This window comes from Nomia melanderi, chromosome 6 (genome assembly GCF_051020985.1).
Source record: "Nomia melanderi isolate GNS246 chromosome 6, iyNomMela1, whole genome shotgun sequence".
Taxonomy (NCBI): domain Eukaryota; kingdom Metazoa; phylum Arthropoda; class Insecta; order Hymenoptera; family Halictidae; genus Nomia; species Nomia melanderi.
Window position 1 is genome coordinate 9,979,832 of NC_135004.1, and position 27,204 is coordinate 10,007,035.

The following is a 27,204-nucleotide window of genomic DNA, read 5'->3' on the forward strand; positions in this document are numbered from 1 at the left end:
AACATCGCAGCCGCGTAACAAACATTTACATTGGATGTCCAGTCTATTATGTTTCACGTTGGTGCTCTAACGTAGTACCAAACTCTATTTGGACAGAACCACAGACAACCTACCTCTTGTACATCTTGCACACACTTATGAGTCTACATATCTCATTTGTGATAGAACGGTACCAGCTTAAATCGCAGACTTAAGTCTGACATTTATAGACTGAACATTCCAATCTATGAAACATCTGTTAGAATTTTAAGTCTGTGTCGGAAATATTGGGAATACAGTTTCCTTTTATTATTGATGTACAATTATGGCTCGAGCATTAATTAATTCATCAAATAGCCGTAAGTTCGTAAGTTAAGAATATTATTTATCTTATATAAATTGAAATGTTATTTGTCGATTAATGGCAAGTTTGTCAAGTGTTTGTAATAACAAAGTCATCGACGCAGTAAATTGTTGGTCATCCAAACTATGTCAGAATGAAGATAAATCAAAATTTGAAAGAAAATGATTTATTATATTATTATTCTGTGGCATTAATATTTTACATATGTGTACCATTTATACGCATACATATTAATACATTCTAAATGAATAAATATACGTATAGATTGATTAAATATTATTACTCAGTTTCGTGATGCATGTTACAATATATATTATTTTTAAGAATTTATAAAGTTTAGTTATATAAAAAGTCAAGTAAGTATAATATTTTCTCAACAGAAATATTTTAATAAAATTTATATTTTAGACTTTATTAAATACGTTTTTTTAACTGATTAATTATATAAAATGTTTATTTTATGATATCATTTAAAGTGAACTTTGGTCTTGCGATATAGATATGTACGTATCTGTGCGTGTAAAATTGTAGTGTCATTTTGGGAAAAATCTTTTAACATATCAAATATTTTAATACAATTTTAAAATACACACGTATCGAACTAAGTAGAAAATTTAAATCATGGTCAGACAGAATAGAATTGTGCTGCGAGGTTAGAAGTCATTTGTTTTCTCAGCTGTTATTGCCTACACGGAACTGTCAGATCATATGTGATAAGTAAAAAACAAATGAGTGTTTACTTTTATTGAAAATAATTTGATATTTATGAATATCAATATTTGCATATATATTATACGTGTGTAAACTTTTCTGGGATTATTTGAAATATGCTTTTATAGTAGACAAGTTTTTGTTAGATGTTATAAAAGTAATTACATGTTATTATTGCATTCAAACCACATTAATTTCTGTTGGCAGTACAGAGGTTGCAATGGATTTTTCAAAGGAGATACTCACAAGAAAAATTTCCAAAAATTACTTCACATTATACAATTGTTCCCAGAGAAACCGACCCAAGATGGAATGGTATATATATATATCTACCATTTCATGAATGTGACTATTACGTATAATTGATTTAATAAATCATGTATTTAAAATATTGAATGTATTTGATAGGTGTAAATATGGAGAGGTATGTAGATGAAACTGACATATTAATTGTTGGTGGTGGACCTGCTGGATTATCTGCTGCTATTCAAGCTCGTAGACTAGCTGAAAAACATGGAAAAGAACTCAGAGTGACCGTTGTTGAGAAGGCTTCCACTATTGGAGGTCATATTCTCAGTGGAGCTTGTTTGGATCCGATTGCTTTAAATGAACTTTTCCCAAATTGGAAAGAATTGGGAGCACCTTTGAATGCACCTGTTACACATGACAAATTTGCACTTCTTACAGAAAAAAGCAGAATATCTATACCAATTTTAAGAGGAATGCCAATGTATAATCATGGAAACTATGTTGTTAGGTAATACATTACAGTGATGGTAAAGATAATCCTATTGTAAATGTACTTTTTAGACTGTTTTTTTCTTAGTTATTATTTTATACAGATTAGGCCATGTTGTAGCTTGGCTTGGAGAACAAGCTGAAGCTGCAGGTGTAGAATTATATCCTGGATATGCTGCAGCAGAGGTGCTTTATCACGAAGATGGATCTGTTAAAGGAATAGCTACAAATGATGTTGGTATTGCTAAAGATGGTTCTCCAAAGGATAATTTTGAACGAGGAATGGAACTACATGCAAAGTGTACAATTTTTGCAGAGGGTTGTCATGGGCATCTTACAAAGCAAGTTTCAAAGAAATTAAATCTGAGAAAGGACTGTGAGCCTCAAACTTATGGTATAGGGCTGAAAGAGGTAATTAGTAGTAATAATATTAAATTAATGTATATTATTATCATTATACGTTTAAAATATTTGGAGTAGACATATTTCTTATCATAGGTTTGGGAAATTGATCCAAAACATCATAAACCCGGTACTGTTGAACATACAGTTGGTTGGCCACTGAAGAAGAACACTTACGGTGGTTCGTTCTTATATCATCTTAATGAAGATGCACCTCTTATTGCTATAGGCTTTGTTGTTGGATTAGATTATTCGAATCCTTATTTACATCCATTCAAAGAATTTCAAAGATTTAAGCATCATCCAAGTATTGAAGCCATACTTGATGGAGGGAAAAGGTAGATTATTATACTTTGCAAATTCTGTTTTTCATATTCTGTTTTTATATTTATAATTCGAATATTAGAATAGCGTATGGTGCAAGAGCCTTAGTTGAAGGAGGCTTTCAGTCTATACCTAAACTTCAGTTCCCTGGTGGGTGTCTAGTTGGTTGCACAGCAGGATTCCTTAACGTTCCGAAAGTTAAAGGAACACATAATGCTATGAAAAGTGGTATGCTTGCAGCAGAGAGTGTTATAGAAGCTATTATTGATGAGGAAAACAATTCTTCATCAACCAAAGGTTTAGAACCAAAAACTTATACGGACAAACTAAAAAATAGTTGGGTTTATAAAGAATTAAAAGCTGTCAGGAATGTAAGGCCAAGTTTTCATACAAGTCTTGGACTCTATGGAGGTATAATATACTCTGGATTTACTATGTTGACTGGTGGAAGAGAGCCTTGGACTCTATCTCACGGAGGTAAGATAATTTTGAATACAATTTAATTTAAAGTGAGAAGTTCAATTATTATTGTTACTATTATTACTATTTTAATTATTATTATAATTATTGTTATTATGCCATTTTTAGGTTCAGATTACAAAAAGTTGAAACCGGCATCTGAATGTACACCAATAGAATATCCAAAACCAGATAATAAAATATCTTTCGATTTATTATCTTCAGTAGCACTTACAGGTACGAATCATGAAGCTGATCAGCCTCCTCATCTTACTTTACTGGATGACACTATACCAGTAAAAAGAAATTTAGAAGTTTATGCTGGACCAGAAAGTCGATTTTGCCCTGCTGGTGAGTAATGTATTCAATATCTATTAATTCTGCTTTATTAGAAATTTATTATAGGATAAAGACAAAAGTAAAGAAATTAACATATTTTTCACGTATTCACGCTGTTTATTTAGAATTTTATTATTAATATGTAATCTTTCCATAATAATTGCATAAAATTTATAATTCAGCTTATCAAGAATGTGTTTCTTGAAGAACTATGTGCTGAGTTTTAAAAATAACTTCGACTACCCATGAAACTAAAAGTCTTATAAGGAATAAATACCTGTTTTATAAATGAGTTCTTTCAATTGTATTTTTAGTCACTCTTTAGTATCTTTAAAAGAATAAGATAAATTTCCATTTAATGGACACTTGAAAAAGCCATTACTGAAATGGTGCAGTAAAAAAGTTCAATAATTTAAAAATACTTGTAATGGCCGCTTATAATAATACAGTATTATCAGTTTCCTATTAAGTAAATTATTTACTAATTCTTAACCCAAATCAAATTGTTATAAAACATCACTATCGTTATGTATAAATTCATGTAAATGGAAGTGGAAAGAGCAAGTAATGGTCAGACACTTAAGGTAAGTCAAGAATAAAGACTTGCGTGATAAATCTTTGCACTAACATCTCTATTCATCTCTATTTTTACTTTCTTTTTTATTTATATTTTGTGTACAATATATCTAGATGAATTATATATTTTCATTAGGTTGTATAAACTATTTATACAAGTATGAATACTATCATTAACTAGTTTCATGTATGCTTACAATTTATGATGAAATGCAGCATATCTACTTATTATAAACATTTTTGAAGGTATTCTACTGATATATTCAGCAAATACAAGTAATTTCTTTATTTCAAGTACAACTTATTTATGATGTATTGTATCTCAATAACAATTTTGTAACTTTAACTTTTAATGTTGCCTGGCAATTTGTTTAAGTCTGTAATCAAATTATTAAATGTTCATTTGTTTTTTATATTTACGAACTTGTAGACAAATAATGTTTTGCTTATTGGTATGCTTGATATAAGTTCATTTCATGAGAAATACCGATGATAAATTGCGTTTTACATTAGGGAACGAAATGCCTGTGATCAATTTAACATCCATTAGCAATATCTATATATGTTCAAGATTTTTTCTGCATATTCGATTAAGCACCCTCCATTTTCATTCACATTTTCTTTCTGTACATATCCCCCTCTCCTATCTTTCGCTTCTTTCTTCTCCCTCCACGAATCTCGTCTGGGTTTATCGACCGATGTGTCCTTGAACTTGAGCCATCCGGGCACCCCTCATGGCTAGACTACCCTCGACCAAGCATAAGTCCCGAATTCAGGGTGCGCGTAGCTGCGGCCAACAACCTTTCCGCAGAATTTTTCCTTTCGATCTTCTTCGAAAAATGTAAATTTTGACTGTGTAATATTTATCACTAAACTTGCACATTTCATTTAATTAATCTCTTGCATGCAAATGATGAGTAATTTTGGGAAAATAAAATATCTCCGCACATTTTTGTAAATGAACTTAACGGAAATTTAACGAAGTATTTCAGTTTTCCTCAAAACAATTGCGTACACAGCATTATGACGACATTAGCATAAAATATACAAACTTGCAAAATATGTTAAATCAAAAAGTATGACTACCGCGATAACCAATCAAGTATTTTTTTTATATTCAATTTAACGAAGTTTGGAATTCATGAAATAAAGTTTTTGATTTTGATTTTTGTGAAACAATCTTAGAAAATGAGGATTTTTATGAATGGTAATAGATTAGAAATTAGCTTAAGTATTAGTGATCATTCATTATTCGCGAGATAAGTTCAATATGAGCAGTACGTTCACAAGCGAAAGAAATTTATGTCTGCCATGCTTACCGCCCTCCCACCACCTTTGATATTTACTGCACCCTGCCTTCTTTTTATTTCCCTGGTGGAGCAGCCTCTTGCTTTCCCCAGGATCGGTCGTCGGGGAAACGGGGAGGAGCTCGATGGGGAGTTGTTTTCCTACAGGACAATTCGAATGTCTGGAAAGTGGAAGGGAACAGGTTATCGACTGTCTGGCGCAGAGGGCAAAATTTGACCTTCGGAATAAACCCCCGATAATTCTCTGTCAAAAGTGAATTTAGAACTTGATAAAAAAAAGTTGAAAGTTAGCCAGCCAAAAAGAACTCAATTATATTTAATATTGTTTAAACGAGGAACTGGAAAACGTTGTTTAATAACTGCAGAGACAAAAGAAAATTAATTAAATAAATAATTTAAAAAATTTGAATACTTTTATTTGGCATCATAATTTTTAAAATTCATACAAGGTTATATATTTTTTATTTTATATCCTTATGGTTTCATTCTCGATAAGAAAATAATTTTCAGTTGTTTAGGAATGTAAAGTGGTTTTTAATTATTTTTTTCATTATGATTCTAAATTCTTTTTTTGCTGTAGAGGATTAATAGTGTTTATTATTATTAATTTAAACAGTTTAACCATTGTTACAGTTAAAATACGTTTATTCGTATATTTCCGTAATAATGATGAAAATTAAAATTATTGATTATACAGAAATATCAGGTACTGCAGTATTTTTAGTGTTATATAATAATAGTAGTAATTATAACATCGATTAATTATAATATTCCATTGTTATCTAAATAAGTAATAAATAATAATATATATAATATATAAGTAATATTTATAATTTTGTTGTTATTTGTTACAGGTGTTTATGAATTCGTGCCACTTGAATCCGGAGAAGGAGAAAGATTGCAAATAAATGCTCAAAATTGTATCCATTGTAAAACATGTGATATCAAAGATCCTAGTCAAAATGTTAATTGGGTTGTACCGGAAGGCGGTGGTGGTCCAGCTTACAATGGGATGTAAATTACAATTGGAAATTGTTGAATGTTTTAAAAACTTATACACTTAGATTATATTTTTTTACATTTGTTCAAAGTCTATATAAACGATTATAAATCCAGTCGTCAATTATTAAATATAAGAAAGTCTACAAATTTTCGAGCATACAAAAAGTTTGTTAGTACAAATCATTGAATAGTATCTTACTTTGTAAGTATTGGGTGAAGGTATGATTTGTACAATAAAATATCGTTTTATATACGTATGTATATAAATATTAAATTTCTATATACCCACAAATGTGATAGAAATAAATTTTTATAATTATCATTTGAAACAAAAAGAAATATGAAAAGGAAGTAAAATTAATAGTTTAATGTTATTGCTAAATTTCTTATTTGTTTCAAAGGAACGAAATGGTCGACATTTATTGCGAAGTAGACACTGCCAATTTATAATTTTTTTTATAAGGTATTCACTCTTAATACTCTGCTTTGTCGTCGTTTATAACGTGTGATTGCTATTCAGCTCATCTTATGGAGAAAGCCAATGGCGAATTCCTCGCGTGCATTGAGAAAACAGAAGCAACTCGGCAACTAATAAAAGTGGTCGTGGAACAAAAATCCAGACATTTATGTTTTGTTTTATCTAGTGAATCTGATATATTCGACCAATTACATATTTATGTAACATAATTCAAAATATACACGTATGTGTTCTTTTCCAAACAATGTATGTCTTTCATATATTTAAACAAATTTTATACGTATTTTTTATTGTTATACACGCAATTCAAACTGTATTCTGATTTATCTACATATATGAATAAAAATTATTAAAATTTATAATGTCATGTGATATACCTTAAACCTTTCATACATCCATTTTTATTTGTATTTAGCTTTTCCTTTGAGAGCACCAATTCTTTTAATGATATTCAATCTATTATAAATATTTATAATGCACAAAAATATCTGGAGAAATGTTTCACTATAGAATATACTTCAGGGAATTAAAGAAGTACTATTAATGGGGAGATGTAAATGAGAGTTCATTAAAAATAATAATATTTACATTCGGCGGATATTTTAATGATATTAAGTAATTGTACATATGTAATACACCATTTTCCCTTCCTATAAGCTTCCGGTACGGGATTAGTTACGCGATTATACAGAGTGTTCCACGGAACTGGGCCCAACTGTATCTTTGAAAGGTTTGGATATAGAGAAAGATGTCATAGGACAAAATTAAATGTTACTAAACGTTACATATTCTTATGAAATTTTTATGCGTTTTCATATATCGTTGCAATTGCAAGGTGTAAGTTGCACTTTTTTTTTAAAGTAACACTCTAATTTTGCATACATTAATCGATGCAGTTTTTCATCCTCTGCAAAACATGATAATAATGTTATGTTTGAAAATTGTTCGTTTCCAACTTTTCAAAGATATAGTTGGGTCCAGTTCCGTGGGACATCCTATGTAGAGAAGTGCATATAATTCCAAGATCTTTCTTTTGTTTTGTTTCTTTTCGCTCAATCGTCACTATATTAATTGTATGTTGTTGATTAAATATTAATTTAGTTTATATGGTATATAAATATGTGTAAAATACAATGTAACTGAGATTCTCGTAATATTAGAAAATCTTGAATGTAATGAATATTTTGTAATTAATTTTTTTTAACATGTACTACAAATTCCTAAAAAAATTACTGTAAACGATTGTTTCTAATGTACGATAGAAAACGTTACGTGAAAAACTGAATATCATAAATAAGTTAAAAGAGTGATTAATTATTAACAATACGTAGTCAGTTGTTAAAATAAAACCACAGAATTTAAGGAAATTGATGTATTACATATACAGGATGTATTGGAAATAAGTAAGGAGTTGAACGTCTAACAGAAATATAATTATATAATTGTCTGGAGTTTAATTTTACACATCAAAACGATATTTTACGATTGACTTCATATAATGAACACTTTGGAAGCCACTGTGCAAGAAAAACAAATAAAATTGTAGAAAAAGATGGAGGACAAGAAAGATCAGACAAACAAAACAAACACGCAAAGCAAAAAAGCTAAATTCATTTTAAACTCGTTTAAAACTTATAAAAGACATATTAAGATATAATAGTTACACCATGATATGTTAATTTCCATATAATGAAGCATAATAAAGTAATTTCTCAAATTACTATTTCTAATATGTATCCTTTTTAATTGTAAATCTTCGAAACTAGCACCGAATCTAGCGTGCAGGTGGCTAGAAATTGGAAATAGTAAAACACATATCACTTACTACTTTTTAACTTCATTATTCAATAACGTTCTTATTTAAAAATAAGTTCTATTATAAGATTAAAAACACAGTGTAATTAATTGAAACTCGCACTCTTTTTCTCTGTAACGTTTTCAAAATCAGACGCGTTGAAACTCAAGGAAATTCTTAAAATGGCCACAAACGGAGCGGTCTAAGTACCTTATATCCTTTCACGCACGGACCCGATACTCCTAGACATTCTTCCTATATACTGCTTTGCGATTTGTTCTTACGTAGCAATACTTGTTATCAGCAAAGCTGTATTCACTATGAGTTCTGTTATAGTTGTTCGGTATTCCAATCCCTTACATTATAGAAAATCGCCCGAGAATGCGCAGCTGGTGAGCTTCGCGATTTTGAATTCAGATAGAAAAAATAACAGCTGAACTTTTCCTTTACTTTTAATCGTGCGGTGTGCTTGCGCATTCTACGTTCCAACTTCCGTTTTGGTATTAAATATTTTATGGAAATATATCCGATGCGCAATAAGTAGTATCATGCTGTCTTGAAGACACCTCAGTTCATTGTTCTTGGTCGGTCGCATGTGATCGGTATATAATAGTACCACAATAGCGTATAATATCGGTATATTACAATAAAACAACGGCCCCGCAGTATACTTTGTTTTAATGGGACTTAAATATTCGAAATAATCGAAATCTTCGCATGGAATGACGTCCAAAGACATTATCAGCCGACCGATACGAATCGGCCTGCGAATAACTGGAATCTGGCCGTGGCCTTATGAAAACGTATTTCGCCTCGCATGGTGCGCAGTAATGTGTCCGGTACAAGTTTTTCAATATTCCTACATAAAAAACCACTTCGATTCTAATAGTTTCGTTGAACTGGTGGAGTGCGTGAGCACCACTTTACCGTACAGCCTGCTCTGTTTCAAACTGTTCACCTTCTGGACTAAACGCGGGTAAGCGGCGATGCTAAAATTTAGAAGAAATATTTTCGTTGTACATCGAAGTTTTAACCCTTAGGCTACCGAAATTTTCTCTATTTCACTTTGGGACGAAATTACGTTGAAACGAATAACCAGACGTAAATTGTAACAGAATGAGCAAACGATAGAATAATCCCCACCTCTAAATTAAGCAATTGATTTCGTTAATAAAATAGATCCAAAATTGCTGTGATCCAAAAGTGGACAACGGAGCGATTCAAGCGACTTTTTTGCCCAATCGAATATACTGATTACCCTCTGAGACGTATTATCCTGATGACAGAATAAGGATTAAGGGGACTGTGTAAAAGGGAGACTTAATTGTTATGTTCATACTCTTGTTTTGGTCTTAAATCGATGAATGATCGTAAACCTCCTTGAATTTATGTAATTTTTAGAAAGAGGAAGTATTTACCTTTGTTTTTCTACCCACAACATAATGTGAAATCATTCCTGACAAATAATCCAATCAAAATATCGGCAATTTTTCATAAAAAATTTAGCGACACCTTAATTTTGCATGCTTGCGTATAGAAAATAAGTAATACCACGGGTATTGTATTAGGGTGAATAATATTACATTACGATGAAGTTTAATTTACGTTTATATTTATATATGTAAATAAAAAGAGAGAGAGAGAGAGAGAGAGAGCGAGCGAGAGAGATATTGAGACAATGAAATAGAATTGTGATTATATGTAAAACGTCATAGAGTTGACTGACAAGTTCATCATGTTATATGTTATTGTAGACTAGGTGTAGGTGGGTTCAAAGCAACATATTTTATGAGCCTGTCGTAAACATTTCAATGCCATCGAATTATTGGAATCTATTCAATGTTGCCAGGCGCAATGAGACGTGAACGATTTGCGTTTGCACCAAACGTCGACTATACGGCAACAGTTCGCCGTGAATAGTTTATCAATCATTGCATGTAACAGATTCGAATATAATGATGATTATACAGTTGCATTATATGCGGCACTTGTTATAGTACACTTGAATAAATTCAACTTTGAATCTTTATGTTATTAAAATACCATATCTCTCAGCCTATTTTCATAAATACTTTCCGCGATCACCGCGGTATAAATGAAGATAATTATAATTTATAATAAATCAAATTACTACAAGTTAAACTAAATTCATAGAAATGAGTTTTCATACTTTGCATTCCATAAACATTGTTTTACAAAAATAAATTACACTTTTGTCAAAACTTAAAGATTCTCATCTTTACGGAACTGACGTGCAAAATAAAAAGTCGTCTATCAATTTGCCGAGAAGTTCAAATTTCCTTAATAAGTACGTTTCTTTTTTATTAAATTATAGGAAGAATTAATTGCGTACGATTAATAATCTTAAAGAAAAAAAAAATGCTGTGAAAACTTTTAAATATCAAGTTGTAAAATGTGTCCAATAGTCGAAGATATTTATATTATCGGTAGCTAAAAGAGTTGTAGTTGATTTAGAAGAGAAAAAAACAGTGAACTATGTCTCACAATATGACAGCGTCGCATGAAATGCGCAGCAACTGTTGGTTCCCCTCCTCGTGTCACAGGTCAGCTGGGCTCCGCCTTTCAAGGCTATTCTGTTGAAGTAGAAAGCATATCTGCCGTGCTTGATAGAACAATATAGAATTAATTATAGGGAAAAATAGTGTAATATAATGATAATAACAATAATAACCCAATAATACTATACTATAATGTTTTAATATTGTTGTATAAACAATTCTACCGTGATAGTTGGTTACTCGCGTGCTTGATCTGTTGAAAACACTATTTTTACAGAATATTTAACGACGCGTTAGCTTCAATTGCTGCTGATTGGACTAATGCTTCTCTTACGAAGGATAATATAAAGACTATGAAAGAAAAGGTTCACATGTCGAATCGCTGCTCTCAGTTAATTTTAGCTATATACGTTATAGCAGTTCTTTTGTACAGCGGCGTGTACGTTAATGTCTTTTTTAATATTGGCGGTGGTGATTCTGACATTGATTTGACAGATTTGGTAATGAAAATGAAACTTCCATTCACTTATAATGAAGCGGCGTACCGATACGTAATGATCGGACAAGCAATTCAATTAATGTCGGTAGCTTGCGCCATTGGTACAATAGATTGCCTAATGATTGCAATGGTAAGTGTTCAAACTCTAAGAATTTTCAGTTGAATTTTTCTTGTTCCTTGACTTTCGATTTATTGTAATTACGCGTATTTCTTTCTATTATTATTGTTATTATTATTATTCGTCGATGTTGTTGTTGTTATTATTTACATCTATAATCCTGCATATTCAGTTTTATTATGATTATTTCAATTTATAATTAAGGTAATTACGCGATATATTTTTAATTATCGTGATAATTAATTATTTTATTATGATTATTTCAATTTGTAATTACTACAGTGTCGGTATCAAATTGTTTATATATTTATTATTATTATTATTATTATTATTATTACTATTATTATTATGAACCTTCAGATACTACACGTTGGTGGACAGGTAGAAGTGATACATCAGACGCTGGCAGAAATATCTCCCGATAATAAAGAGCACAGTTTGTCCAATAGTACTGTCAAATATTTGGTTACCAGACACCAGAAGATTATTAACTTTACAACATACATTGACAGTCTATTCTCGTATGTTGCTTTAATGCAAATATTATGCAACACGTTTAGTATATGTGGTGTGGGTTTTCTAGTTGTGGTAGTAAGTAAGAATCTTGAACATTACGTTTTTCAAATAATTTTTCTTTACTAACTGTAAGCAATTTGCATCTGTATCTATATCATGATGTAACTAAAGAGTGAAATGATGTCTCAAATAAACTTAAGTAAAATGTGTAGAAAAGAGTGTAACAATATGAAAATTTAATTTTCTTAGAAACGAAATCCTATATTCAAATCAGACTAAATTGCATTATCCAAGTCGAACTCTGTATTTATATCAATGTATATGTTATTATTGTCATCATTATCATTATAAGAACAAAATTTCAGTCTATTTTTAAAAATAAGTCACCTCCCGCATAATTGTACTAAATTAAATTGATTCCTAAATGCTTAATTGTAATTACACTAGTTTTTGCAAAGTGCATTTAAGTTTGTTGTACATGGTAGTACGAAAACATTGTATTACACATTTTCAATTCATTTTTGCATATAGAACAACATCTTACGTGACAGTCGTATTTGAAATTAAGTAGTCAACTAACGATTACAACAAGTAACAATATTTGTAAGGACCATTTGCGTAAGTTCGTTAATATGTCTATTATGTAATTTGTTATTGCAGTCGTTTGAGTCCGATCAGAAAATAAAAATAATGATAAAAATATTATTCTTTTACATTTGCATTGCATCAGAGGCATTCGTTTTCTGTGTCGCTGGAGAATACCTTAGCACTAAGGTTAGCATGTTCAATTGGCTCGCCACGTCCACGCCGAGTTTCATCAAACTAAAAAGTCACAGAGGTAAGGGGACTCTTCTACTCAGGATGCTCGCGTCAGTAGCTACAAAACAACAGTTGATGTTATTCGTCGTGCCGCGTGACGCAGAAAGTAGACTGTACAGAATGCGACGGAGTGAGATGTAAGTGCGATAATCCCGGGGACGCGGAGGCTTCACTACTATATTTTTTTAGCTTTTGAACCAGTTTTCGATCTTCCGCGTGAATTATTTTCTTCCAATATATTTAAAATTATTATTCATCATTTCCGTCTAAATGGTTTTCCTGCATTCTACTATAATATTATTAAATCCCAGTGGAATTTTCGTGAGTATATAGACACCGATCCACTGATTCAAAGAGACCAAAGTTTCTTTAACCGCTTCAGACCTGATTTTTGTACAAAAGTATGTTCACCTACCTAACAACAAAGGACTGTTATTCAAGACAAAGGTGTATACTATACGCCTCCCACGTTAGCCCCGTCGACCCTCATTCTAAAAGTGCATAAGGGCAAGGGGACTCTTCCACTCACGAAGCTCGGGCCGCCTCAGTCTTCGGCGCATGATCGTTATTGGCCGCGCGGCAGTAACAAAGGAGGAAGCGAGACGGATTGCAATGGAGTGAAACAGAGCTATAGAGAATTTTGTTTTCTATCGGTTACGTCTCACTTCATCGCATTCGGTTTCGCTTCCGCCCTTTGTTACTGTCGCGCGCTAATAATGGCCAGGCGTCGAAAGCCGAAGCAGTGCGAGCGTCGTGAGTGGAAGAGTTCCTTTGCCCCTGTGCACTGTTTCAGTGCAGTTCCGACGATTTGACTGACTAACTACAAGCTGAAAAGTCAGAGGGGCAGAGAGACTCTTCCACTCACGACGTTCGGGTAAGACGTAAATAGAGAATTTTCTTTTGTATAGTTACGCCTCACTCTGTCGTATTCAGTATTGTTTCCGTCCTGTGTTATTGCTGCGCACCAATGATGTCTATGCGTCGAAAATCGAGACAGGCGAAGCATCGTGAGTGGAAGAGTCCCCTTGTCTCCCTAACTTTACTTCAAGAACAAAATCTTTAAAAAATCTTGTTTTCAAATATTTTAGATTGGCGTTGAGTTTGAGAGTATTTGATTTCAATTTGCCACTGCAAACAATGAAGCTCGAACAGTACCGGAGCGGATGGTACTTTGAATTTAATCTTTGTTCGTTTCATTTTATTGGATTCCACAAACCTACTTTATATGAATAGCCGTCAACACTTCTCGGCCGGAGAGTAACGATAGAGATCAAAGTTCATAGTTCCGCCAACTTCGTTCTCTATCGTTACATCTTACTCCGTCGCATCCAATTTCGCTTTTGTCCTTTGTTACTACCTCGCGGCCAATGCCGACCATGTGTTGAAGATCGAGGCGGCCCGAATATTGTGAATGGAAGAGTCCGCTTGTCCCTCCGACTTTTCAGTTTGTGGGAAGTCTTCCAAGTCGTCGGAGTTGCACTATACCTTTAGTTTGGTGGAGCTTGGTATGAACGTGATGGGCCAACTGTACTTGAGTAAATAATTGTACGAACAATATCAAATGTTGTAATCTACGTAAGAAAGAACAGTGACGGCTGAATTATAAAGAATTTCTTCTCCCATTTTTAGAGTACGTCAATTTATAAAGCAACATACAATTCAATTTGGTATCTTCTGAAACCAGCTAATAGTCGTTTAATGTTACTATTTATGGTGAGAGCTCAGAGACCGTCAACAATCACCGCTGGCAAAATTATGGACCTATCATTACAAAGATTTGCAAATGTAAGTACTGTAGTTTGTGAATTTTCAGCGTAGGTTTAGAATATTTTTAAGAAGTGTGAATGCGAGAATGAGAGTGAGAGGAACGTTATAACAAGGGGAAGCCTAATAGTTGAGGAAAAGTGGCCAGCACGACGTCGCAGGCCCAAGGTTTCCAGTTAGGCTTCGATAGGATATGTGTTTGAGAGTTTGTGAAGAATGCGAGTGAGAAAAATTAATATATATATATATATATATACTTAATTTTTATATATTTTGAAACGTATGAAAATCGTTGTTTTTAGATTATGAAAACTTCTGCATCATATATATCGATACTGTACGCTATGTACTAATAGTGGAGGTATTCTCCATGGGGTGAAAATTCTACAGAAAATCATTGTTACGCACGGTGATTATGTAGGTAATACATAATTCAATAAATATCTGAGATGACAAGAACTATTTAAATTTCGCATCCCTTCAATTACTATTTTAGAAAATTAGCCTCTTCAGACCTGATGTATATTATAATCTATATTCTTTCTAATTCTTAACTATAGTATCTAAGAAAATATTAAAACTGTGACAGACAACCATGTAAAGTGCAGCTCTCACGTTAGCTCAATCGATCACTAAGCTATAATACAGTTCCGACAAGATGGCAGACTATCCACAAACTGAAAAGTCAGGGGGGCAAGAGGACTCTTCCACTCACGACGTTCAGACCTCCCCACTTTTCAACACGCGATCGTCATTGGCCGCGCGGCAGTAACAAGAGACAGAAGCGAGACTGAGTGCAACGGAATAAGATGTAACGATAGAGATTAAAGTTCGTTGTGTCGTCAATTTCATTCTTTATCGTTATAGTTCACTCCGCCGCACTTAGTTTCGCTTCTGTGCTTTGTTATCGCGGCGCGGCCAATAACAATCATGCATCGAAGACTGAGGAGGCCGGAGCTTCGTGAGTGGAAGAGTCCCCTTGCCCCTATGCACTTTTAGAATGAGGGTCGACGGGGCTAACGTGGGAGGTGTATAGTATACACCTTTGTCTTGAATAGCAGTCCTTTGTTGTTAGGTAGGTGAACATACTTTTGTACAAAAATCAGGTCTGAAGCGGTTAAAGAATCTTTGGTCTCTTTGAATCAGTGGATCGGTGTCTATATACTCACGAAAATTCCACTGGGATTTAATAAAATTATAGTAGAACGCAGGAAAACCATTTAGACGGAAATGATGAATAATAATTTTAAATATATTGGAAGAAAATAATTCACGCAGAAGATCGAGAACTGATTCAAAAGCTAAACGTGCATTCCGAAAGGATTTCTCAGGCACTGTTCTCAACTGAAGCAGGGCTTCCTTAAGTGTCGATTTAAACCATTAAATGCAACTAAACTTCACATATTTCTATCACTGTGGCGATAGATTGCCGAGCAATTCTTCTGTTACTCCTGAAAGTGCACCTTTGGTCGCGCGTTCGCACGATCTATATAAATATTCCAAATCACGCTGCACTGATTACAGGTTCACCGGGGACAGAAAGAAAGAGGGTAGCGTTGCTGGAACAGTAGTCTTAGCTATGCTTCATTGCTAAATGATTCTCATGAAAATTGCAGGACACGAAACGCGACACGCGAACAGGATGGGAAATTGATAGAGTTGTAAGTTGCATCGAATGCAAATTTCACGAGTCGAAGGTGTACCGTTCGGAAATGAAGACGCGCCTATCAAAGTTTCATGAACACCGGTTCGCCGCGGTGAAAGAAATATGAGAAGTTCAGTTGCATTTTACCGGTTTAAATCGGTGCCTACGGAAGTTCCGTTTCTGTTGAGAAAAGTGGCCGGGAAAGCCGGAAGCTACTCTTTTCCCGACACGTCCGCGAAAGTTTCCAGTCTGTCTTGAGACGCTAACGGACCGCTATCGGGCGTCAGGCTGACGAACGCGGGGTTTTGAAGCATAATGGAATTTTTGGAATCAAACGGGAGCAGGATTTAAAGGAAGAAACTAAACGTTGCGTGACATGGGATCACCCAGCACGGTTAGCAAGTCCGTCAGGTGTGGCCTTCATTTCGTCGGCATTTGGCCCGGTACACCGTTACCGGGGTTGCATAAGCTCCTATGGGTGGTCTTCATGGGTGTGTTTCAAACTTACCAATATACATACATAGTGAAACGTCTTGGGACTGACAGTCTCGTAGATCTGATCGACAGTTTGAGTGTCGTTTTGCCGGACACTTTAGTAGCTATTAAGTTAACCGTCGCTTGGATAAATCATGGGTAAGTTGTTCCGCAAGAATCATCTTAGGCATGCATAGGTGAAAATTATGAAAGTGTATCGAGACCATTCGGTTTTTTCATCATAGAATTCTGTGTTATACAATGTTTGAGTCGTCGATTGTTTCCTCCGAGATAGAGTTTTATTTTCTATTCGATCGGTTTTACCGTCCTCCGTGAGATCGTGCGATCAGATTTCTCGTTTCAGATAAAAGGTAGGTTAAACTGTTCGAGAAAGGAAGCGAACGAACGAATTTACGATATTTGTTGCTGCTCGCGTTCAATAGAGGTTTATTCGCTACTAAAGCTGCTACAAGTATTTGAATGGGCTATGAGGAAGATTCTATCGGCGATTGGACTGCTGGAAAGTGGTTCTCACGTTTCAGACAGAGCAATTTTGTTGTTACTATAACGCCAAACTTTCACTTGTAATTAAATGGTATATGTTGTACGGTAGTAAGATGAATCTTGTGGTGGAAGGAAAGAGTTGTGTGATATATAAAATTTAATATTAATGTAGTGGAATTTTTTCTGGAGATTTAGAACTTTGATAATCTGATAATCTATCGGTATTACCGTTACGTCTGTGTATTTTGGAAAAAATTATTATTGCTTATCCTAGGATTTTCTACTAATTTTCACGAGTAATTGGATTTCACTGCTGTTTGATTTTTTTGTATAACTTAACATTTAATGATGATGGAAAGTTACAAGACTTTTAACTTTTTCAGATTGAAATCGTAACCTTGTTAGAATTACTATAAAACAAAAGATTTGCCTGTATTCAGACAATTTTCTAAATTCTTGACTAAGCGTTTAGATAAAAATGTAATATTTTTCTCAGAAAGTGATATATTTTCAACGGAGTTAATTACAAACTGATTAAATTACAAGTTAATTAAAATCAAGGGAAAAGTAGAAAAATTTGATAGAATTACATATCTGAAGAGGCAATTAAGTGTTCTAATGCAAAACTATAAAAACATTCAAAAATCGGAATTAATTATTTTGAATTTATATAGTTAATCACTTTGAACGACTGAAATACTGCCAAAAAAAGTAGAATATCTTTGTATGTCCATATACTGGCTGCATATACCTTATATTAGATGTAATGTACGAACGCCAAATACAGCAATGTGCCGTCAAAGCATAAAGCGTTCGTGTTTGACGGTTTACCTTACGCGTGGTAGTTGAAGTGGTTCTCCTGCTCAAATCCAGCAGAACGTCAGTTACAGTTAATTCAGTCTATTGTAATACCACTACATCATTTTCACATGGAAATTTCCTTTTTTTAGCATCAGTTCGCTTTCATGTAAATACTAGAAACTAAATTTAATGTTAATTTTAGACAACGTTAGCCTTTTCTTTTCCCTTTCGATAGCTTTAAGCCATTGCTGACGAAAAATTTTCAAACGTTTAAAAATTCTTTCCATAAAAGATCGAATTATTTCGAACTTTCGTTTAGTTTGAATTTCGAACTAAATAAACTGTTTTTTTTTTAAATCATTCAATTACATACGAACACATTATAGAATTTGTTGCTATCCTTTTAGTTATATCTTTCGATATAAATTTTCGTCGAATTCGTTATACTCATTCTTTATCTCTTTTGCAAATAAAATTCTATTCAACGCTGTGGAATACGTTGATACCGAGGTGTGTCATCTGTTGTTCATTATTGAAGTGTATCGTTCTCACGTTCCGGTTGAGTAGTCATTAACCGGAAAGTTTTAATTACTGAGCTAAACAATTAAACAACTGAGTGGAGTAATTAAATATGGTTCAGGTGGTAACGTCCAGCCCTGTCGACACTGTCCGAGTCTTTTATTGGTTTTAAACTTTCTCTGTTCTTTCTAGGGAGATATATCTTTTAGAAAATTATTTTCTCGCTAATAGCATTCTTCTTTTGTTAATACTTTATACGTATTCATAATAAGAATCATGAAATTAATAATTTAGAATGTTTTATTATCATTATTACTATTTCAATTATCATTGTTACTGTTTAACATTACGTAATTTCAACAAAATTATTCGGAAAGTTACTTCTTTACTTCAGAAAGTGTTTACTTTCTCTTAAAGGGTTAACACCTTCGTGACCGTCGTCACATATTTCTAACGCTCAACACTTTACCCCTTGCGTGAAGAAAAGTAAACTACTTTCACGAGTTTTTATCCAAAATTCAAATTTAATGAAATATTGTAACTACGACTGCTATTGAAACAAACGTTGGTCACGAATGTGTTGAATAAATAGGCAGTGTTTCATTTATCAGATACATTCGTACGTAAGTAGTTCGAAATATCCGTGAATGTAACTTTTACAATTAGTCGAGGAAGACTGATGCCTGAATTATTGATACCTCGCAGTGTCTTACGTGATATTTTATCAACAATGCAAGAGGACTACAAGAAATACGCTGTCATCGACACGAATAATTTGATACCGAAAGCGGCGAATCTTTCGTTTCGGTTAACGACTGCGATCGCTATGCTCTATCCGACGGCCACGGTTTTTTATACGATCGGTACTCTTGGATTTCAACAAACCAACGACTCGACGACTCGACGTCTCCTCTTGAACATGGATTTGCCATTCGATACCAGCGAATCCCCTATTCACGAGCTCGTGATAACGTCTCAATTTCTCTATATACTGACATCATCATTTACGTTCGGCATCTTCAGTGCTCTGTTTTTGATGCTGGTAAGTTCAGAAGGCCACAACAATTTTGGGGGAAACTTAAAAACCGTAGACCCTCCATTCTCTCGTCAAAATAAAACTCGCGTCTATTGTTTATGTAATTTAACACTAAAACCACCAGGCCGGACAAAATCACCCATTCCTGATTTTTTCCTTTTGCAATTATTAAATAGATAACAGACGTTTCTTTGAGAAATTATTAAAGAAATTCGTTTAGCAATACGCAAATTGAATTGTAAATCAATTAAAGTCTCAGTAGAATGCAATCTTGGAGTTTCTATAGAGAAATTTCAAAAAGTCAGTTTATGTTTTGTAATTTTGTTGTGACGTTAAAAAAATATTAGTGAAAATACAGTTTTGTGACACAGAATTCTTTCATATTTCTTAAATCTTTTTAATGTTACGATTTTATATATTTGCAAAATTATAGGTGTAACACATTAATTACCACTTATCATAAATCGTTTCCTTCTACTGTTGCACTCATTTGTTCAGAGGTTTAAACGAATTGAATTAAATTTAGTAAAAAAAATATGAAATAATGCGATAGCTCAGAAGTCTGCTTAAATAGTTAACGCAAAATGAGTTGAAGCTGTATTAAAATACCTTTTAAACCTTCCTTTCGCTTGAAACTTCATTTGATCCGGCTTTCCCCGAATAAAATTGCAAGCTGCGAGTAGTACTTTACGAAAAAAAGTATATTAAAAAATACTATTACATGCAGCAAAAAGTTCTTTCCGACGAGTTTCAGTAAACTAAATACATTCATTTTATTAAAGCCATCAAATTTCTATCGCGATAGTATTCCCAGGTTTCCGGAAAAGTGACAGAATGTTAGACATAAATAAATAACAATACTAATGGCGATTACTTTGATATTTGTATATTATTTTATTATTCAAAATATTTGTACAGAATTTTATTATTTTAAGTATTTGTACATTATTTTCAATTGATTTTATCGAAAAATCGGAAAGAATTCTTTACTGCACTTAATAATATGTTTTGGCAAACTGGTAATAAGATCATTTTTTTAGACGCTTCACGTGGGATGTAATATTGATATATTGTGCAACACGCTTCAGGATCCGTTTCTCCTGGACAATGAACAAATACGATTCTTCATCAGCAGGCAGGAAGAAATCGTTGTATTCGTAAACAAAATTGAATCGCTCTTTACTTATATAGCGCTCTGTCAACTACTGTCGAACACTTTGATTACATGTTGCTTAGGTTATCTTATCATTATTGTTCGTAATATCTTTTAATTGAAATTAATATCTTATTTAGTGGCACGTTCACAGCTTGCTTGCGCTTTTCTCATGAAAATAATGAAAAGTTCATGTTTCAGACAATAAGCACCGAAGATAGTATTTCTATGCTGATCAAATCTGTTCTCTTCTATTATGTTATTTGTTTAGAAGCGTTCATATATTGCTTCGTTGGAGAGTACCTCGATATTAAGGTCATTAAATGGAATGAATTATATCTAGTTTACAGTAAATATACAGAAAATAGTAAATATAGTAAATTGTATGTTATATACAGACGAGGCCATAGAAAATACATCAATTAAAAAATATGAATGTTTTCACTTTAATTTTCATATAAACTGTGATCTTCGTTGTTACGAAGAATTAGCTTCTTGGTTTTTCAATTTGAAAAAGTTTTTAGAACTGTGAGAGAGAACGATTAATATCTCTCTTGATGATTTACTATGTTACCAATATCACTGATTCTAGTCATTTTTTCTACTAGATGTGTACAAGAAATTAACGAGTAAAAAGAGTCATTAAATATGAAACATTAGTTTGTAACTTACTATTAAATACTCTCTTAACTTTTAGAGTAAGATGATCGCCAATGCAGCATACGAATCGCTCTGGTACAACTTAAAGCCGATTAACAGTCGGCAACTGGTACTTTTAATAATGAAAGCTCAGAAGGGACTACCACTTACTTTTGGAAAGTTCTCGAATCTCAATTTGGAAAGCTTCACCAGCGTAAGAATCTTATATTTAAACTGTAACAATGTTGACGACATTTGATATTCCTGCGAACAGTTTTAAAAATAACTGTTGATTTCTAAAATGAAATACACGTTGAGAATATAACTACATGAAATTTACGTTGATATAATCTATAATTTATTAACACATTCTGAGTAGTTTTAATTTATTTTAATCGTCATGTTCTAATAGGATAAGTAATTCCACATTCTGTATTTGTAGATTATGAAGGCTTCAGCATCATACATGTCAGTGCTTCTCGCGATGTCTTGAAATTTGAGTTTTGCGAAGGCTGTACACATAGCGTTTGAGAATTTAAAATTGAAAATTCGACTTACACATTATCTACCTTAAGCGAAATAAATGTTGAAAAAAAGCGAAGGGAAACGTGTTAACAATACATGGATGAAAACATAATATAAATATAGAAATATAAAATACAAAATATAAATATAAAATATAGGTAAATTTTTATTTCTTTTTTACTTTTCTAATTTTTTAATATCTTAATCTGCTTCTCTTTTTTGGGGGAACTTATAATATACTCGTCCTGAAGAAATGACAATATTTTGTTACTGCGAGTATACTCGTGAAAAAGGTAGTTAGTTAAAAGTAGTTTTTACTTAAATCGGAATTTCAGTGAATATCAAAACAAATTCATAAATTTCAAGATGTTCTAAGAGTTCAGGGAACAAGACGAAATTAAACGAACGAATACAAAAATATATTATAGAAAAACGATGTATACTGCGAATTTAAGTTCACACTTTTCTATATAGGTCACCACAGTTAACTGGTCAAAGTTAGTGTAAAAGGTAATACTTGTAGTTTTTTTTTCAGATTGTAACAGATAAAACGAAAGCATCACCGTGCTCGGTATCTTTTGACACGAACCACACTAACATTCCAGCTTTCGTTCTAGAACAATTTCACGATGCATCTACCGCGAGTAATGCATTTGTAATTTCTAGATATGTTTTTCTTTCACATGCGAACTTTGAATTCATTGAAACTTCTCGCCGTATGAATATAATATAAGTTTCCAATCCGAGCTACCGCTGCATTTTGTTACAGAAATTATTCAACATTGTAGGGGTAGCTCTAACTACTAAAGGGAACTGAAGTTCTCCCCCGTGTCCACGCGTTTCCGTGAAACCAACAATCAGCGCGATGTTATTTCGAATATTTATGTATAGATCACGCGTGTACACGTCCAGTGACTAGCGAACTTCTGTTTGCGAGCCGCTGTTTTCGCGAGTATTTTCGAGAAAGCTTTCAGTCTGACGCAGGACGTTGGCATAGCACTACCGAGAGGCCGGCACCGCGCGACAGTCAAATGATAATGGGATTTCGCGGATCAAAGAAAAGCAGAGCGTAGAAGAAGAGAGTAAACGCCGTGAAAAATGAAATCGCCCAGCACAATCAGCAAGTCCGTGAAGTTTGGGCTACACTTCGCTGGTATTTGGCCCGGCACGCCGTACCCGGGTGTACACAAAGCATTCTGGGTGATAGCCATGGTGCTGTTGCAAACTTATCAATACGAGTACGTAATAACGCGGCTCAGGACTGAGAGTCTTATGATACTGATCGACAGCGTGACTATCGCCATCCCGTTCACTTTGGTGTGTATTAAATTAATCGTGGCTTGGATAAATCATAGGTAAGCTCTTCAATGGATTGTCCTTGAAGATAAAAGATGGCGGGGTTTTCACGTAGGACACGTATCGATTTTTGTAAATGTCATTTTTAGTATTTTATGCTTGAGAAAACGTCATGTAACACTGAAACTATCGGACGGGTCAAATCGACCTATCTCAGAATTTTTATTTCGCAAGTATTTCAATTATCATGACGTTTTGGCGAAAGATTTTCAATTACATCCGTGTATTTGCACAGATACAAGATTAGGACTTTGAATCTCAGGAAATGTGTTGTTTTAATTTTTATAAAAAGTTGGAAATAAGTCATTCCGATTGCTCGGTAGTTTTAGTGTTTCCTTTCGTTTATTTCACTTTATGTTTTTGGTTCCTTTGCTTACTTTGGTTCAGTTTGTACTGAGAAATATTTATCATTTAACTTGTTTACTTTTATTTTATCACCAATTATTTAACTGATTACAGTAGGAATTGGTGCACACGAAGTGCTGGTACGTTCAATGTTAAATTGGAATTAATTAATGTAGTGAATATTATATCGTGATTTTAGATGTTAAAATAAAAGAAATACAACTGCAGTGTTGTATATTTTATTTTACTGTCGTGGAAGTGAATATTGAATTTAGTATGGTATATTTGATAACAGTTCTTTAGATTGTCCGTCTTCTAGAGGTCCATACCTTATGCAATTCAATGAACATTACTTTTGTATAATATATACACGTTTTTCGTATTTTTAACATGAAATGGTAATTGATTTCGACGAAACTCAACTGTAACGTGGTTCTCGTGTAATTACAATTATAATTGTGTAAGATCAGACTTATAAACATGTTCACCAGAGACCCATTCGTTCAAACAACACGAATAACTAGAATTGAAAGTTGTAAATCAATGACTTAATTATTTAAACAGAAAGATGCATCAATCAATGCATAGTTTTCCTTTGTTACTATTTAAGAATTCGATGTATAATTTAGCTTTCCATGAGAAGGCATTTGAATATTCTCGGAAATACTCGTTCGAAAATTAACATCAATACTTCCCTCTACTAAAAAAATGTTGAATATGCCATGGGAAACTAATAAATTCGCCGTTTGATCGTCACATTTACTTATATCTAGTTCCAAGTATATGTAAACGTAACTGTTTGCTGAAGAAAACTGACCTTAATGTCGATGCCTCGCAGCGTGCTACGTGAAATATTGTCAACCATGGAATATGATTGCAAGAAATATGCTGTTATCGATACGAAGAACGTGATGTCGAAAACAGCGATACTCTCGTTCCGTTTGACGAGCCTAGTGGCTTCCTGCTACTTGATGTCCACGGCGTTTTACACGATCGGCACGTTCGCAGCTCAGCAAGCCAACGATTCGACGTCGCGGCAGCTACTTTTCAAGATGAATTTGCCCTTCGACGCCCACGAGTCACCTGCTTACGAGCTCGTGATGACCGCACAGATTCTTCATCTAGCCACATCGGCGATCACGTTTGGCATTTTCAGTTCTCTCCTCTTGATGGTGGTAAGGGTGAACCGAATTGTACGAGGGTTGATTGAGTAACAAGTTGTTGCGTTTACTTAACCCTTTCGTCCTTGAATATGTATTTCCCCCCTAAATCAAAAAGAGGCCCAGAAACAGCCGCTTTCAAAAGAAATTGAAGCTTTTCAGTGAAAGAAATAAGATAAACACTAATAATACTTAGCACTTAATCTGTCAGCCATAAGCAAAGATCCCCGGTGGTACAATTTTCCTTTATTTTCAAGGCGTTTCCTAGCTTCCCGGTAATTTAAAATGTTTGTGGCACCTGTGTGTACCATTCAGGACAGAAGTATTAAACGAGAAAAATTATCCAGTTAAAGTACAATTTAATATAATGTAATGATATTAACACGTTGACTACCGAGGATCAGTTAACTAGTGTTATGTATTAACTTCGTACCCCAAGACTGGTACAAGTCATATTTTCTACAGTCTTATAAAGCATGTAATAAGAACTTAGGGTACGGGGTAAGTTTTCACATTTTCTACCGGTAGTTAACGTGTTAAATGATAATACTAATAATAATCGACTTAGTTCTCCTTGGGGGTTTTCATATACTAAATATTAAGATTATTCGTATTCAAATTTTTATGTTTTCTGTTTCACGACCAGAAATACTATGAGAAGTGTTTAAAGTTTGCGGGTGTAATCCGTGTCCATTAGGAATTATTTCCCGACGTTTCGCTAGCATTGCAGCTGGCATTATCAAGGGGTTTGAAGATTCACTGATACTATTTAGCCAGAATCAGTGTTTCCTATTTAAGAATCTTTTAACTTGATCAGCTGACCAAGTAAAAACACTGGATTGGTGATCATACATCCATAACTCCGTGTAAGGTATGCTTAAATAGGAAGCACTGATTATGGTTAACCAGTATTAGTGACTCCTCAAACTCCCTGATAATGTCAGCTGCAATGCTAGCAAAATGCCAGGAAACAATTCCTAATGGGTACGGCTTAGGCTCGGAAACTTTGAACACTTCTCAAATACACGATCAGTTTGACAGTTTAATCCTTTATGTCCTGAATTATATTATTTCTGTTGAATGAATGATTTAATTTAGCGATTTAATCTTTTATGTCTTGAATTATAACATCGAATTCTTTTAGACACTTCATGTAGGGTGTCACATCGATATATTGTGCCAGAAAATGATGGATTCATTCGATACGTTGGGCAACGAGCAAATACGATTCTTCATCAACAGGCAGCAAGAAATTATCATATTCGTGGAGAAGGTCGAACGCCTCTTTACCTACATAGCCCTTAGTCAGCTTCTGTCGAATACGGTCGTAACATGCTGTTTGGGTTATCTTATAGTAATAGTAAGTAATGCATGTTATATTAACCCTTTGCACTCGAGAGGCGACTCACGATCGTCATATGTTTAATTACTGTTTGATAAAGCAACACTATAAAATTCATTATCATATACGATAAGAAATTTTTGCATGTACCTAATATATGCTCCAGTGGGGCACATTTCTATGCATACAACTGTATTGCAAAAAATATGTAAAAAATATAATTAACCCTTTGTGGACGAATGTTGACATTTCGGCGAGATGAAAGTTTCATATTTGGAAAATTAAGTTACCGGCAAATGATTTGATTATTTGAACAGCAAGAGATCAGTACGTAGTTTCCATTTTTTATATTATTTAAGCAATTGATAGGTAATTCAGCTTCATCTGCTGAAGGTTTCATATATTTTATAGAATCTCTGTCCGCAAAGGGTTAAAATATGTATCCTAAAGAATATAATCTATTGTACATCATATGTTATACACAAGCGTATAAAAGATGAGTTGTGTACATAGATCATATGTGATAGGACAGGAAACAGAATAGAACATTTAACGCTGTTTCAGTACAATGCATATACTATAGTCATATAATACACGTTACAAAATAAAACTAAGAAATGGTATATTTTTTAAAATTATTTTATTCACTATCCTGTTTCATCTATCCCCATTACTTTTCGTTTAGCGTTTAGCTTTTTTTTCAACGTATCCTCCGAGTTAAACGGTATCTTATTGTATCATATAATGTAATTAGACGTAAAATATTAAAATAAAATAGTTCTATTTGTAGATTCCTGTATTATTTCTATTTAATAGAATCAACAATTTAATAAACGTTTCAGTAGGAAATAATGAATATCTTTGGTGAACAAATTCCGAGTATAAAGAATTCAGAAAAATTATTTGTCACTCGCAATATTTTAGTTTTCATAATTAACCACTAACGTGGCAAGTACGGTATTCGAGTTAAATGAAATAAGCATTAAATGTGCATAT

At 33.4% G+C, this 27,204-nt stretch overlaps 3 protein-coding genes and 1 long non-coding RNA gene across 12 annotated transcripts in view; 3 read left to right on the forward strand and 1 right to left on the reverse strand.

Moving 5' to 3' along the window:
• Etf-QO (electron transfer flavoprotein-ubiquinone oxidoreductase) lies at positions 1-7,022 on the forward strand. 6 transcript variants are annotated; one of them, XM_031984459.2, is made up of 8 exons: positions 1-346; positions 1,262-1,369; positions 1,463-1,811; positions 1,897-2,203; positions 2,291-2,532; positions 2,601-2,995; positions 3,107-3,328; positions 6,054-7,022. In XM_031984459.2, exons 3-8 carry the CDS (start codon positions 1,471-1,473, stop codon positions 6,215-6,217), a joined length of 1,671 nt encoding a protein of 556 aa, XP_031840319.1. In that variant the 5' UTR covers positions 1-346; positions 1,262-1,369; positions 1,463-1,470; the 3' UTR covers positions 6,218-7,022. The 6 variants fall into 6 exon arrangements, with proteins under 6 accessions (XP_031840319.1, XP_031840318.1, XP_031840315.2 ...); XM_031984458.2 differs by having other exon boundaries at positions 1-338; positions 1,267-1,369; XM_031984455.2 differs by having other exon boundaries at positions 2-346; positions 1,267-1,369; positions 6,054-7,021.
• Positions 4,585-24,657, reverse strand: LOC143174637 (uncharacterized). The gene is made up of 3 exons (XR_012998843.1): positions 24,524-24,657; positions 5,212-5,360; positions 4,585-4,719 (listed from the first exon to the last, which is right to left on the reverse strand). It is a non-coding gene; the product is annotated as an uncharacterized LOC143174637 (long non-coding RNA).
• Positions 8,825-22,580, forward strand: LOC116430397 (uncharacterized). Its single transcript, XM_076368335.1, has 12 exons — positions 8,825-9,450; positions 11,271-11,622; positions 11,971-12,201; positions 12,787-12,900; positions 14,575-14,730; positions 15,012-15,055; positions 16,724-16,987; positions 19,358-19,694; positions 20,729-20,941; positions 21,043-21,156; positions 21,539-21,694; positions 21,923-22,580. The coding sequence occupies exons 1-12, from the start codon at positions 9,197-9,199 to the stop codon at positions 21,971-21,973; spliced, it is 2,286 nt and encodes a 761-aa protein (XP_076224450.1). The 5' UTR covers positions 8,825-9,196; the 3' UTR covers positions 21,974-22,580.
• LOC143174635 (odorant receptor 10-like) overlaps positions 22,762-27,204 on the forward strand; it is a 7,801-nt gene continuing 3,358 nt past the window's right edge. For 2 of the 4 annotated variants that reach the window (XR_012998840.1, XM_076368630.1), the window contains exons 1-3: positions 22,764-23,360; positions 24,545-24,881; positions 26,011-26,226. Coding sequence is in view for 3 of the 4 variants with exons in the window: in XM_076368630.1 (XP_076224745.1) it covers positions 23,104-23,360; positions 24,545-24,881; positions 26,011-26,226 (810 nt within the window). In the remaining variant the exon portion in view is untranslated. Of the gene's footprint in view, positions 23,361-24,544; positions 24,882-26,010; positions 26,227-27,204 lie in introns of all 4 variants that reach the window. The other 2 variants (XM_076368631.1, XM_076368629.1) reach the window with 2 other exon arrangements.